Below are 13,079 nucleotides of genomic sequence, written 5' to 3'. Positions count from 1 at the left end.
AGGCTTTGAATGGAGAAGCTATCTTCTCATGCTAATGAGACGAGAGCAGTTAAATGTCCCTCACTTGATGCAAAGAGCAGAATTGAAATAGAAAGGCATGCCAAAGATTTAAGGTTAAACCAATTAAGATGCCGAGCCGCACAATGCCTGGGCCGACCCGCTCTTTGAAAAACATTCCGACTCTTTCAGAGTGTGTGTGTGAGTGTGCAGATGTGCGCGAGTGCACGCATGTGTGCACTGCATGGGAAGTTAATTTATAGAGCATGGAGGAGAGAGGGGGAACAGCACTGCTCCTGAAAAGCTTCTATAGAGCGAGTCCTGTTAGCATTAGCTTTGGCCTTAGCCTATCTAAGAGAGGGAGGGGGGTGAGCAGAGGGACAAACCATACAGGCCTCCATTCAATTAGCATCTCATTATGTTGCCATGGCAGCCGGGGGGCTTTAAGCCGCGTAAAGATTTCCCATTGCACCATGAGAGGGCTGCCATGTCTGAACAGACATGAGCGCACATGCACACATACAATATGCACACACACACACACAGTACAGCCACTGGAGAGGGAGAGTGGTCTGTTCACCATGTTATGAACCTGTCACACACTTTCACATGGCATCACTGCCACAGCCATCTGTCTCAGCTGTGTGCCCGTGTACGGTTGGCTTTCAAATCATAAGTGCAAGTAAGAGACAGTGCAGGGGTGAGGGAGATTGACTTAGCCGGTCTCTGAAGGTTTCAACTGGACAAATTTGCTCCTCTGATCTCTCCTCTTTTAATTGAAAGGATGGAAAAGCTTAGTGTCACACACATACACACACAAAAACACACCTGTGGAGGCGGTGTCCACAGACCTAATCCACCCTGAAGCTTCTCTTCCTCTTTACCCTCTTACTCTGCCCACTTAACCCATTCTGAAAACAAAGTCTCTCTGTGAAGTTTTCAGCAGATCCTTTGAACCCGAACCCCTGCCCCCATTTTTTCAGATATATAAAGGAGACAGATAGATGATGAGTGGTTTCTCATCTTCTGCATTAGATCAAGGGAGAGTCAGCTTCGGCTTAAAGTAATGCTAAACTTGCGAGAAAATTGGGTGAGGCTGATGCCACATGACTTACTTGATTGGAAGACGAGCAGGTCGTGTGGCACACAGAGCTTTCAAATTGTTATATTCTCCCTTTTTGTTCTGGTTATCTAGGAAGGTGTGTAGACATGCTAGGGATTTTTTTTTTCACTCAGTTATTTTCCATCTCTTTCTTTCTCATGCCTTCTCTCCCTCTTCTCCCTCTCTTCCCTCTGTCTTCCTCGTGACTGTCTATCCTGTGGAGGGAAGTGGAAACCCAAACAGGCTGAGTCTGCCCTGTGGTTTTTACTCCTCCAGCTCTTTCTCTCTCTCTCTCTCTCTCTCTCTCTCTCTCTCCCTCTCCCTCCTGTTCTTCTCATCCTTAGTTCCATACTTTCCCGCTTCACTCTCCCTGTTCACTTTCACATGACTGACCACTCTTTGTCTTCATCGTGTTGAACATACTTCTCTCTTTACTACACCATGTATTAGCACAGACCTCCTCTCCTCCTTCTCTCTGTCCCTCTCAAGCCTCAGGAGCCTGGTTTGCTCTCACATAAGTACCACCACTGACCCCCAGTGGTGGAAAACTCCACTGCAACTCCACTCCCAAAAACTGTACATTACACTTTTTGCTTTTGCATAAGCAATGTGCTTTGAAGGGCTGTGGTCGCAGGGACAATGATATTCATGAAATTTGCATTTTTCTCATGTCGATCTTTTGACTCTTTTCGTCTAGAATGCCCCTGCACAAGTCCAGCTCTGAAGATGGATCTGGAGGTAAATTGAGCCACATTTTCACATTTATCTTCTGCAATCTTAATATGTTACCCTAAAATTTGGATCAACATTTATTGATCCTTTGAGTGAGATTAAAAGATAGGAATAGCTGGACAAACATGTCCGTAAGGATCATACTTTATATTTGCAAGAAATATATGGAATGGTCTAGCATTCAAATATGTGCAAGGAAACACAATTTGTGTTCCCTTTTATTGTTGCTAGAAACAATGTGATATAATGTGGACCTCGATGTGTAGTGTTAATGTTGTGTGACTGTTCGTTCCCTCCCCTTAGGTAAATGGGACAACAAGAAGAAAAACAAATCTTTTTGGCAGAACTTCCGCAAGTCTCCGCATAAACCTGTCATGCGACAGACATCCAAAGGTTTGTGTGGCAATCTTATTCAGATCCCCCTTATCGATGAACATTTCATATTTGACCCCTCTGCTCTTTGCTCTCCACCTCCATCAGGAGAGGACATCGGCTACGTGGCCAGTGAGATCACCATGAGTGACGAAGAGCGAATCCAGCTGATGATGATGGTGAAAGAGAAGATGATCACTGTAGAAGAAGCTCTAGCTCGGGTAGGAAACTCCACCGACCCCCTGCCTCATCTGTGGCACCTTCCCCCCAACGCCCCCCACCCTGTTCGTCTGAAGCCTTCCCTCCAACCCCCGAGATCCCTTGACCTCTTCCTGGATTAGTTTCCCTCCTTCTGATCCACATTTCCACCATTTAGCACTGGCTTACTAAAACGACTCACTCTTACTAACCCTTACACGGCCCTGCATTTTAACCCTGAATTGTCACTTTCAAACACACACACAGACATACGCGCGCACACACACACACACTGGGGATTATGGGGTGTGAGCTCTTGGTGTGTGTGGGTCTGTTATGTTCGGTTCATACTTGAGGGTTTCGATGGTTATAGTAACTCCACAGCCCCATCTGTTGGGGCGATGTACTGGTGCATTGTGGTTTTTCCTCTCTAGGTTGACATGGTGGATAACTATTTGGCTTTTCTATAAATTTCCCTACACTCTCTTTCTGATCTGACTCTCGATCAGTCCCTGTTGGTCATTCTTTCTCTTTTTCGTTTGACTACTTCTTTCTTTCTTCATTTTTTGTTCCTTCCTTCCATTTTATGGTGCCTTGCTTGTGGGTAGTATGACTGTCTAGTAGCATTTCAGCACAGAGTTTCTCTCCACTAGACAGGCCGTAATCATCTTCCTACAGCCCTCCCTTTTTTTTTTCCAGAAGTATGATTTTCTATAAGCCAATGGCTTTTGATCGCCGCTTTGCTCCATAGTGATTGACAATCACTCAAACCAATCAAGGATCAGCCTTTGTGGAAAGATGTTTTTTTTTTATCATGTCCATCCGTGCGCTCCCTGTGTAACTGATCAGTATCATCATATTAGGTTTCTTTTCATGGTCGATGTAGTGATATGTAGTGTGTCCACTGTCCAGGGATGTTGTGGACTATAAACCCAATAAAATTCACTCCCTTTTTTTATTTATAGAGAAAAGATTGACCAAGTAAAACTTACATCCGCTCAGAAGGGCAGACATAAATCTTCAAGACCAAAGTCTACAAATGCCTTGAGATAATGTATGTTGTGGTCTGGTACTATACAAACAAAATTGTATTGAATTGAACTTAGGTCATACCACACATAACAAATGTAGTCTACAGGTCGGTAGTGACATTTTGAAATGCTGAATGCTTTGCTTAAAATTCTGTGGACTTTTTTTATTTTTTATTTTGATCAAAAACAGCAAATTTATTTACCACTTCATCACTAGTTGAGTCCCTCTGTGTTGCCTGTGTGTGTGTACATGCAATACTGCGTTAGTAAATGCACAGACGAAGCATGCGGGTTGAGAGTGAGTGGCCCCCGACCCGTTCCTCTGCCTCTCTAAACTCTTCTTCTCCACGTAGCTGAAGGAGTATGAGCGCAGCAAACAGTCCTGCAGTACTGACTCTGCAGAGTGGACTGACGGATCTGCAACAAATCTAAACCAGTCCTCAAACTGCGAAGTAAGTACACCCCACCCCTCCCACCCCATTCCCCCTGACACCCCAAAACCCCCTCACCTGTCCCTTTTACTCTACCTCTCGTAACACTCACCTCAACCAGTCTCACCTTTTCAGTTTGATTTTACAGCGGAGAAGGTTGTGGAGGAGGGCGGCCATTGTTGTTTTGACCTGTGTGTGCAAAGGTGTGTGTGTGTCTGTGTCAATCCAAATGGTATGAACTGTAACCTTAACTCATTTTGCTACCTTGATGTCTACACTTTGAATACAACGTAGTCTTCTTCTCTTTTAGATATTTATATTTGAAATATTTATACCACTTTGACTCAACTTTTATCTTGCTTCCCTCTCTTCTTCCTTCCCTTCTCTCTCTGCTTTTTATTCATTGGCCAAACTACAATGTATCCACCAGCATATACATTCTCTCCACCATGTGCATCCTAATTCAATGGGTGTTACCTCTGTGAATCTTGGTCCATTACTTATCTTGGTTTTTCTCATGAATTTGCACTCATAGTCGGATCGATCCTGTCATCTTACATCTCATTTGAAATGTGTTCAAACTAAATCATAGTTGACTGCTGTTGTGATATGGAAATTGTCTAATGAAAATTTTCGGTCGGGTCCATTTCAATCAATCATTTGCAATTGTAACTTGTGGAGAGTCAGGCAAAATCCAGCCTGAAGTTTGTTAGCATTGATTTTCTTCAGCACTGATCTTTGGAGAGAGTGCGCCTCCGAATCTCCACAGTCACCCTTGAACGAGTCAAGACCTTTGAGGTTATTCCATGTCGTGGAGCTGGTCCCGTAACAGATGCTGTGAGATGAGCTGGAGCTCAGACAATCATGTCCTGTTGGATCTAGCTTGGTGTTGACATCAGTCCGGTTATTTTCTGTTCTGTATTTGCATATTTTTAATACTTTTTTAAATTTTCCCGTTTAAATGTAGGCCAGCTCTGATGCAGATTCAGGACTATAGTGGTCACAAGGGCTTTTGATTAGTTCTGTACTGTGTCGTCATATGGGAATATCAAACACTGACCCACTTTTACAGGAAATGAGTTTATCCAAACAAAACAAAAATCCAAATACAACAACAACTAAATCCTGCACATGTGTTTCGTTGCTATTTTGAAATGTGCAACTAATTTCCAGCTAAAATGCACCAAAAACTCTTTAAAAGCACTTGCATTTAATCTTATCCACTATTTGCATCAGAATGTAAATGGAGGTTGACCCTAAAGCCTTCAGACACATGAGTTTAGACCCTGGCCACGGTAATATTTCCAGAATAATTTTTTCATGTGGATGAATATGCTTTCACTGCAGATATACTTGATTTTTCTGGGTAGTGTATGAATAATAGGCTCATTATATTAAACAATACATAAGCTCAGCTCAGGTTCTGTCTGTTGCCTGACTCTGAGATGTGGTGGTTGTATGAACTGTGTATGAGTTTGCGGATCATCATATCAATCTGCTAGCCCTCACATTACCCTTCTGCTGTGAGCTGCACACTTCCTGTGGGAGATGGATAGATCAATTAAAAATGGGAGGGGGGGTTAACAGACAGTGGAGAGGATGAAGAGTTACTGAAGGAGTATTGTGTAGAGGAACACAGATTGGCTCTGGAGGCTGTGAGCAAATGCTCGTGCTGGAGGCAGAAAGGAAACAAGGGAGTGAGAGTAAAGAAAAAGACTTTGCACTCACCCCCAGGGCCAGAAAGAAAAAAGGGCGGGGGGGCGGGGTTGTTCTGTGTCTCCTTGCCCTGGGTTCCAAAATTGGCCACTACAGGAAGTATTTCTCTATGCATGGGCCTCTATTGGTGTCACATACTGCCCCCTCGCCCCTCCAATGAATAGAATTAGGTCATTCCCGAATTCAAATAGTAACAGTGTCTGTGTGCCCGTCTTCTATATGCAGCAGACATGTGAATATACAATGTATATGTGCAGCTGACACGTTCGCAATACACAATTCTTTGGCTTCTCTGTGCCCTTTTTTCTTCTGATCCAGTCTGTCTTCCTCTGGCGACCGGAGCCCACATTCCAGGGCTGGCCATTAGTGATGTGGGGGCCAAGGCAGGGTCAGAGGGGCTCAAATGCAAGGATTGTTCTCCACGCACAACACGCCTTTTCTCTGCTAGCTGTGCCGCACAGCTCTTCAAAACAATCCCTCATTCCTCTGAAGTGAATTCGGCAACAGGCTGCAGCTCTTATCTGCCAGGGGCTCAGGCATTATTTTGGATCGTGCATGCATGAGGATGAGATTGGCACGCTATGGATTTGTCGGGCCCGCTCTTGCCGACCTGTCGCATGTAAACGCAGGACGTGGTGCCCTGCTGTCTTAACTCCGGTGGTAAGTTTTAAGGCACATTGGTGCACTTAGCCTAGATTTTCTTTCTTTTCTGTGATTGTCCTGTTCAGTTTTTGCTGCAGGGAGAGCACAAAGATTTTTGGTGTGCACTGAAAGGATTTTGGTTTGCAGTTTTCTAAGTTTAAATGCATCTCCCAAGTTGTGGGAACAATCCTTAAAGTAATTTGTGTTCTAAAATGGCAATTATGGTGGTGGAATCGTTGGTTTGACCTTGTTTTTGATGGTAGCCTTCCAGCCCTGCTTGATTCATGGGGTCATATGTTTGGGTTTCTTCCTGTGTCTCTTTCTGTTTGTGTGGTTGTTTGCCTGGATGTTATTCCCGAGGCCTGGGTTAGAACTTACAAGTCACTGTCACCTCTTTACCATCTCCGGTTCCTTTTGTCTTTCCATTACAAACAGAATAGAAGAAATCATGAGGCTTGACTCTGAAATTACTAAGCCAGTTGTTGTTCCCATATATCAGAATCATAAAGTGATTTCATATGAGACACACTGTTTTTCTTTTATACTTCTCAAAAGTAGTTGTTTAGAAGAACCGAGATTCAGAAGTCGATGCCAATTTAACCTTTGGTGGCCTCACTCTTTCTTTTTACTGTCTCTTTTGTGAATCCTCGGAGACACCGGCTTGTTATAATAACGCTACATTCTTTGAAGTTAATGCACTCAAGCATCGTCGAGGGCAAATCAAAATTTTAAAGGATCAATTTAAAGCCACAATTTCATGGTTCACTTGAGGTATTGTCAGAGAGAAGTGGTCAAAGGATAGTGAAGTGTGGTAGATTCTCACAGTCTGTTTCGCCGTTCGTCAGAGGACAAATGAATGCCTGTGGCCCAGCTCTGGTCTGCTGAGCCGATATGACAGAAGACCAAAAAGTTGATCATGCCCCCCTGAAAGTTTGGGGTTCAGTTAGATAGAACTGACTCGCATGATGCCGCACTTATTAATGCATTGTTTTCTGGCTGGGCAACGATTGGTCAGGTTTTCGAGCACTCTCACGCCTGCAGGAAAGGTCGTAGAGGAGTGGTGCCATCAACCATTTGAAGACAATGTCAGATTTGTTTGCTTCAACCAAGCCACAGTTGTTAACATCCTCCCTACTGTATGCGAGCATGCAGCCTCTGAGCCAGGCCTGTGGTCTAGACTCGGCAACAGCTAGAAAGTGGTTTCTTGCTTGTTAGCTGCAGAGCTGCAGGAGAAGACTGTGTTCCATCAGAGAGTGAGTGCTAAACCCCGAAGACCCGATCTGTCCGGTGTTGTGTGTGTTAAGCATGCATGTGTGTGTGTGCGTGTCCCTCTGCAAGCGATGCAGTCAACCTCGACCGTGGAACCGGCAGTGTGTGACCGGAGAGGTTGTGTTGCTGTGGAAACCAATGGCAAATAGGAACAAATTAAGTTGTTTGAGCTCCATTATAATGACCGTGGGTTGAGCCAGACAATCTTCTTGCCAAGGCTCAGCTCATCATCACATCGGGGCTAAAGCAGGAATGTGCATATAGCATACAGCTTGGGGAGTTTCTGTGTGGATGCTCAGTGGGAGTTGGGCATGTACTGTGTGTGTGAGATTGATGAAACTGTTAGTGACTTCATTATTCCATCTCTTTTCCACTCCACCACCACTGTGCAGAGAGTTTAAACGCAGTGGCCATCAAGTGAGAAAAAACCCCACTCAGACGCCGACACCCATAACACACGATCACTGTCCTTTCATTCACTCTGGAGGAAACAGTCTCTGAAGGAAACATTACATCAAATAGATTATTAATTGTGATACTGATTCACTGACATTCAGTTAAACACATTTTTTTTCAAGTTACTGTGTCATGTGGTTCAGTTATTCAGCATTTACCATGAATATGAATTGAACCCAATGCAGTGCGCCACCATGCCTCCGATCCTCCATTTCTCACCCCACTAACTTTGACTGCATTCTTAACAATGCTCCCATCATTTGCATTACAACAGTGTTCTTGAAATCTCAAGGTATATTTTTCAAAGTTTGTCTTTCATTTTTTTCACTTGTTTTATGTAAAATCAATGAAACAAAATCACATATTTCTGTTGTAACTGCTTTAATATCAAATGTTATGCTGCACCAGAAATAAGATTTCCCTTTTTATTTTGTTAAATAAAGTTTTTGACTGTCCGTCCCCTTTATATTATATCATCCCTCCCTCTTTCTCTTTCCCACCAGTCTCGTGAACAGTCAGATGATGAGCAATCAGAGGACTCTGTGAAGTTCAAACGGCTCCACAAGCTGGTTAACTCGACACGCCGGGTCAGGAAGAAACTCATCAAGGTGGAAGAGGGCAAGAAACATGGCTCTGAAGGTTTGTAACCCTTTAATGGAGAATTCCTTTGATTACCTTAACATGTCTGCCAGCATTTGTCCAAGCAGTCAATTAATGTTGTAATTTTCATAGGCATAAGGTCAAAGTTTTAGGCATCGTTCTTCTTCTGTATACACATTTCAAACGTATGTTGAAGATGTAAATTGAGCTTTTTACATTTCAATCATAGTAAAAGTTGTTTCCATCTGAGGGTTATTTGAAACTAATAACTGTGTTAAGAGGAAGGATTAATTTTTTGCCAAAGTAATATATTCTCATCTGTCATAGGTTTTGCCTGATACTCAGACTTAAAGAATGTGTTTTGAAACATTTGTTGGCTGGCTGTGGTTAGGAAAACCACCGACTGGTCATGGGACTGCACAGAATCTCATGTTTGAATTCTCATGAGTAACGAACTTGCTGATGTTTCTGTCTTGTATAGATTTTCTGAATTTGGAGGCACCTCCCACCTGTGAGGACAACACAGCTCTCTATACCGGGGTCCTAAAGAAGCCCCCTTTGCCCCAGGAGGCCTCTCTGCCATCCCTTACCCAGGATCAACTGTCTCTTGATGGGGACACGGACAGTCTGACCACCTCCCCATCCTCCAGCAGCTTGGACACCTGGTCTGGACACAAGCTGGTCAAAACCTTCAGCAAGTCTTCCAGTAACCACGGTCTCATCCGGCCCCCCAAGAGAACCCCGGTCGGCTCTGGGGGCGTGGGAGATAGTGGCTCTTCCTTCTCTGAGTTGGATGGCTGTGGATTGGACGAAGAGGGGAAACTGTCACGCTCCACGACCGACAGCGAGATGCGGAAGGCGCTGAGCTCAATCTCCCATGGGGTAAGTAACAACGAGGCCCTCTACGCCTTCTATGGCCTCACCAAACCTCGTCCCAAACCCCATCCCCAGTCTCGCCTCCTGATCTCCCTGGATGACGGGCCACATGGCAGCCTCAAACACCAGACTGCCAATCGACACCATGGCAGCTGGACACACCGGAAACCTGACCCCAACTACGCTTACTCCACCAAACACCTACTGTACCAGCGCTCGCGCAATGCCAAAACCCCTGTCTCCCCCCTGTCTGTCACCCCCTCCTCCCCTGCCCGCTGTGACGTAGCCAAATCAAAGGGTTTTGGAAGTGGGGCAGGGGGCTGGGTGTTCCCCTCTCGTAGGCTGCGTGGTCGAACAGCAGTCAGTGAGCTGAACATCACCTATGTGGTAGAACGGAGTCTGTATGGTCACCTCAACTGGGCCCAGCTGGTCCGCCCAGTTACCCTCAGTCGCGCTGAGCGCCGCTGTCTATTGGAGGAGGACCGTGAGGCGGACAGGAAGTGGGCGGCCAGCGTAGACCGCTGCACCAAGCGTGTGCTCTTGCGCATCCAGCAGAAGTCTGTGAGTTTGGACCATGAGGTTCAAATCGACCGCCTCGTGTGAGCAGGACTCGGTGTACTTCAAAGTTGCAGAATAGCTCAGAGGTTATACTTGAAGGGGCAGCGAATAAACACCACAGAAGACACATAATAGGGCAAATGTCTTCAATTTAACCCATTTAATCATGTCCGTGTGAAAAGAAAGAATTCCACATTAAAGTTATTGCAGCTGTGCTCATGAACTGAATATATCAAGAGCCGAAGTATCTATCACAGACCCAAGAGCCCTTAGAGGAAGGTCTTCTTCCTTGACCTTTCAGCTAATGCCTTTTGGCTTCGAACCTTTTTTATTTCGGCTGAATATGAAATGATTATGGGATGCGCAGTGCCCCACTTGAGGTATCCAGTTACAGCAGAGGTTTCATAAGTGCCTTTTTTTTATAAATGTCAGATCCCTTACGAACACATGCACTGGCACAGTCACACTGATCCCTCTGGGCAAAGGAGATGTTGTACACGCTTAGAGCAGCTCATCCTCAGAACTGCGCAGCACGTAGCCTCAGAGACTCAACGGATGGCCTTAATTCAGTCAACGTCAGTGACTGATGTGTCTTTACACTCATCAACGTTCACATTGATCTCATAAGGCTGAGCATAGCAATGAACAAGTGGTAACAATAGAAAAACAGGTTAACTACTATACTAATACATATGCATACCACAGTGAATATAATATATATAGGCCAACTTTGTAACTTTATCAAGCATGAACACAGGTCTGGTTGCATTGCATCGTCTCACTTGTTCCTCACATGTAACCTGTGTGTATCAGTACAAGTAGTGACAGATACTCTAGGTGATATAGAGGAGCTATCCTGCAGCTTTGAGGGAACCTGAATCCTATCGTGTACTGGTGAGGTCGTTCTCATCCAAAAACTCTCCGAATCCACCTTTTTTCTGTTGTTGCTTTTCGTGTCATTCTTTTTTGGCCCGTGCCTCTATAATTGCAGATGTGATTTTTTTTTCCTGATTGTTTTTCTTTCGTTATATTTAGCCTCGATAGAATTTTTATTTTTCTGGGTGCATGTCCATTCCATCAAACATCACCATCGCATTCAGTTCAGTTCTTTTTGGACGTCTCTTCAAACATGTTTGTTCTCCAAACTGTGCTTTTCTTGGGGAGTTGTGATGTGGACCGCAGCTGTGGACATCTAATATAGAAACGGTTATCTTAATGTGCAAGTTCCTCTCACATGGACATTCTTCCTCCAGGAATTGTGGGAGTTCAGTCGAGCAGTTTTAACGTTCTCGGAGCGAAGGAGAAATGGCATCAAGTGCCCCTCAAGTTCTTTTTTGGCAGATGCTTTATGTGCATGTCTGTGTCTCCATGTTTGTGAGTGACCTGATGCAAAGCCTGGGAGAGAGTCAAAAAGTGACTGTTTTGTGATAAGATCCTGGATCTCTCGTTTCCCTCTCATGTCATAGTTCCTCTTTGTGTCTACCCCTTATTTTGCTGTTGTCCTCCGAAGTCAAGAAAAAAAAACAACACAATCTCCACACCACACCTTTTCCTCTCAGCAGAAACAATTATTCTCTTTGAAAATATTTCTGATGAGAATAACATATCGTCGGTGCTAAGCAGCCAGCCTATATGTTGTGCATGTTTGCATACTTAGCCCAGCCTTGCATTTCTCATAATTAACCACAAAACGAATCCCATCCGGCTTAACTGCTCTGAACCTACTGTACTTTCACTTGTAAAAGTACAACTGTATATTTTAGCTTGACCACATCAAATAAGGTTAATTCTGTCCAATATTTTCCCCATGGGTTCAAGTCTTAAAGCACATGAGCAACTTGTTGTAGCCGCCTGTGAGCTCTCCATGGTCAGTATAACCGCAATTTTAAAGAGGAGCTCATATAACAGTTTGTGTTACATCATGTCTGTTGGTCGTCCACAGTACCATATGACATCATGCCCCCACATATGTGCAAACCATATACCCATGGTCATTAATCAAACAGCTGCCTGTGTCCCGCCAAGCATGAATCATTGTGAGTTGACCCTCGGTGGGTGTGTATGGGGAACTGCTGTAAGGTGACCTTTCCAGTGTGACTCATTTGATTGTGTTTTGGCTCCTCCCCCCACAGAGAACGTGCAGCTTCGGAGGCTTCGACCTGACCAACCGTTCGCTCCACGTTGTCAACGCGGGCTCAGAGGCCAATGTAAGTGCAGACAGCTTGTAAAATTAGAAGAGGCTGTGAGGAACACGAGATGAACTCTCCTGTCACACTAAATCACCTTATCCCCTTTGTTTACTCCCTTGTTTTTGTGATCCCTCTGCCCTTTGTCTCCTCTTGTTCAATCTTCCCTGATTCATCCTCATCTCTCTCTCTCTCTCTCTCTCTCTGTTTTTTATTCTTTCTTCAAAAAACAGAACAGGGAACAGGAGGCCATATACAGAGAAGTGGTCAAATCCCCCACTACGTCTCGCATCTCACTGGGCAAGAAGGTCAAGTCGGTCAAGGAGACGATGAGGAAACGCATGTCAAAGAAGTATAGCAGCTCCTTGTCTGAGCAGGTTAGACATAAACACACTTGGATGCACACAAATACGCACATGGGTGTAATTTTTGAAGGCTTTATTTCTAGAAAGTTCAGGTAACTTTGAACATTTTATAGTTTCCCGTGATTTCGGGGAACATTAAATATGTATAAACTAAGTCAAACCTTAACTTTGTTTAAAACGCAGCAGCTTAATGCAACACACAAATGCTCCCACCATCCAAACATTGTGTTGAATCTGTCCAGCAAGTGAGCCAAGCACAGCTGTAAGGAAATAAAAGCTCCCCATGTTCTGCAAACATTTAGAGGAAGTTTTGCAGAGTAAGCCACATATTGTGTCCACGGGCTGTGAGTGGGCGGGAGTATTTGTGTTAGTTACAGAATAAACACTGAAAACATACAGTACATTTGGATTTCTCCCCGTGCTGTGCTCTCGCTGGGCCCAGCGTGGATGGGTGGGGTAGGCACTTCATGCTGAGCTCATGCAGTGATGCAAGTGTCCCCCAGGCTAGTTCTTAGGAAATAGAGACTTAAATTGTGAGTGTATAATGC

The 13,079-nt window shown here is 44.5% G+C and overlaps 1 protein-coding gene across 7 annotated transcripts in view; it reads left to right on the top strand.

Moving 5' to 3' along the window:
- The window catches only part of sash1a (SAM and SH3 domain containing 1a), a 152,169-nt gene that overhangs the window by 124,678 nt on the left and 14,412 nt on the right, over nt 1–13,079 (top strand). For 5 of the 7 annotated variants that reach the window (XM_035617539.2, XM_047328557.1, XM_047328555.1 and 2 more), the window contains exons 5-12: nt 1,797–1,837; nt 2,135–2,224; nt 2,312–2,424; nt 3,786–3,884; nt 8,450–8,585; nt 9,028–9,428; nt 12,113–12,187; nt 12,400–12,543. In XM_035617539.2, coding sequence (XP_035473432.2) covers nt 1,797–1,837; nt 2,135–2,224; nt 2,312–2,424; nt 3,786–3,884; nt 8,450–8,585; nt 9,028–9,428; nt 12,113–12,187; nt 12,400–12,543 — 1,099 coding nt within the window. Of the gene's footprint in view, nt 1–1,796; nt 1,838–2,134; nt 2,225–2,311; nt 2,425–3,785; nt 3,885–8,449; nt 8,586–9,027; nt 9,984–12,112; nt 12,188–12,399; nt 12,544–13,079 lie in introns of all 7 variants that reach the window. The other 2 variants (XM_035617535.2, XM_035617541.2) reach the window with 2 other exon arrangements.

The sequence above is a fragment of the Scophthalmus maximus genome, chromosome 18 (genome assembly GCF_022379125.1).
Source record: "Scophthalmus maximus strain ysfricsl-2021 chromosome 18, ASM2237912v1, whole genome shotgun sequence".
Taxonomy (NCBI): domain Eukaryota; kingdom Metazoa; phylum Chordata; class Actinopteri; order Pleuronectiformes; family Scophthalmidae; genus Scophthalmus; species Scophthalmus maximus.
Note: the sequence above shows the minus strand (reverse complement) of the source record. Positions and strands in the feature narration are given on the sequence as shown.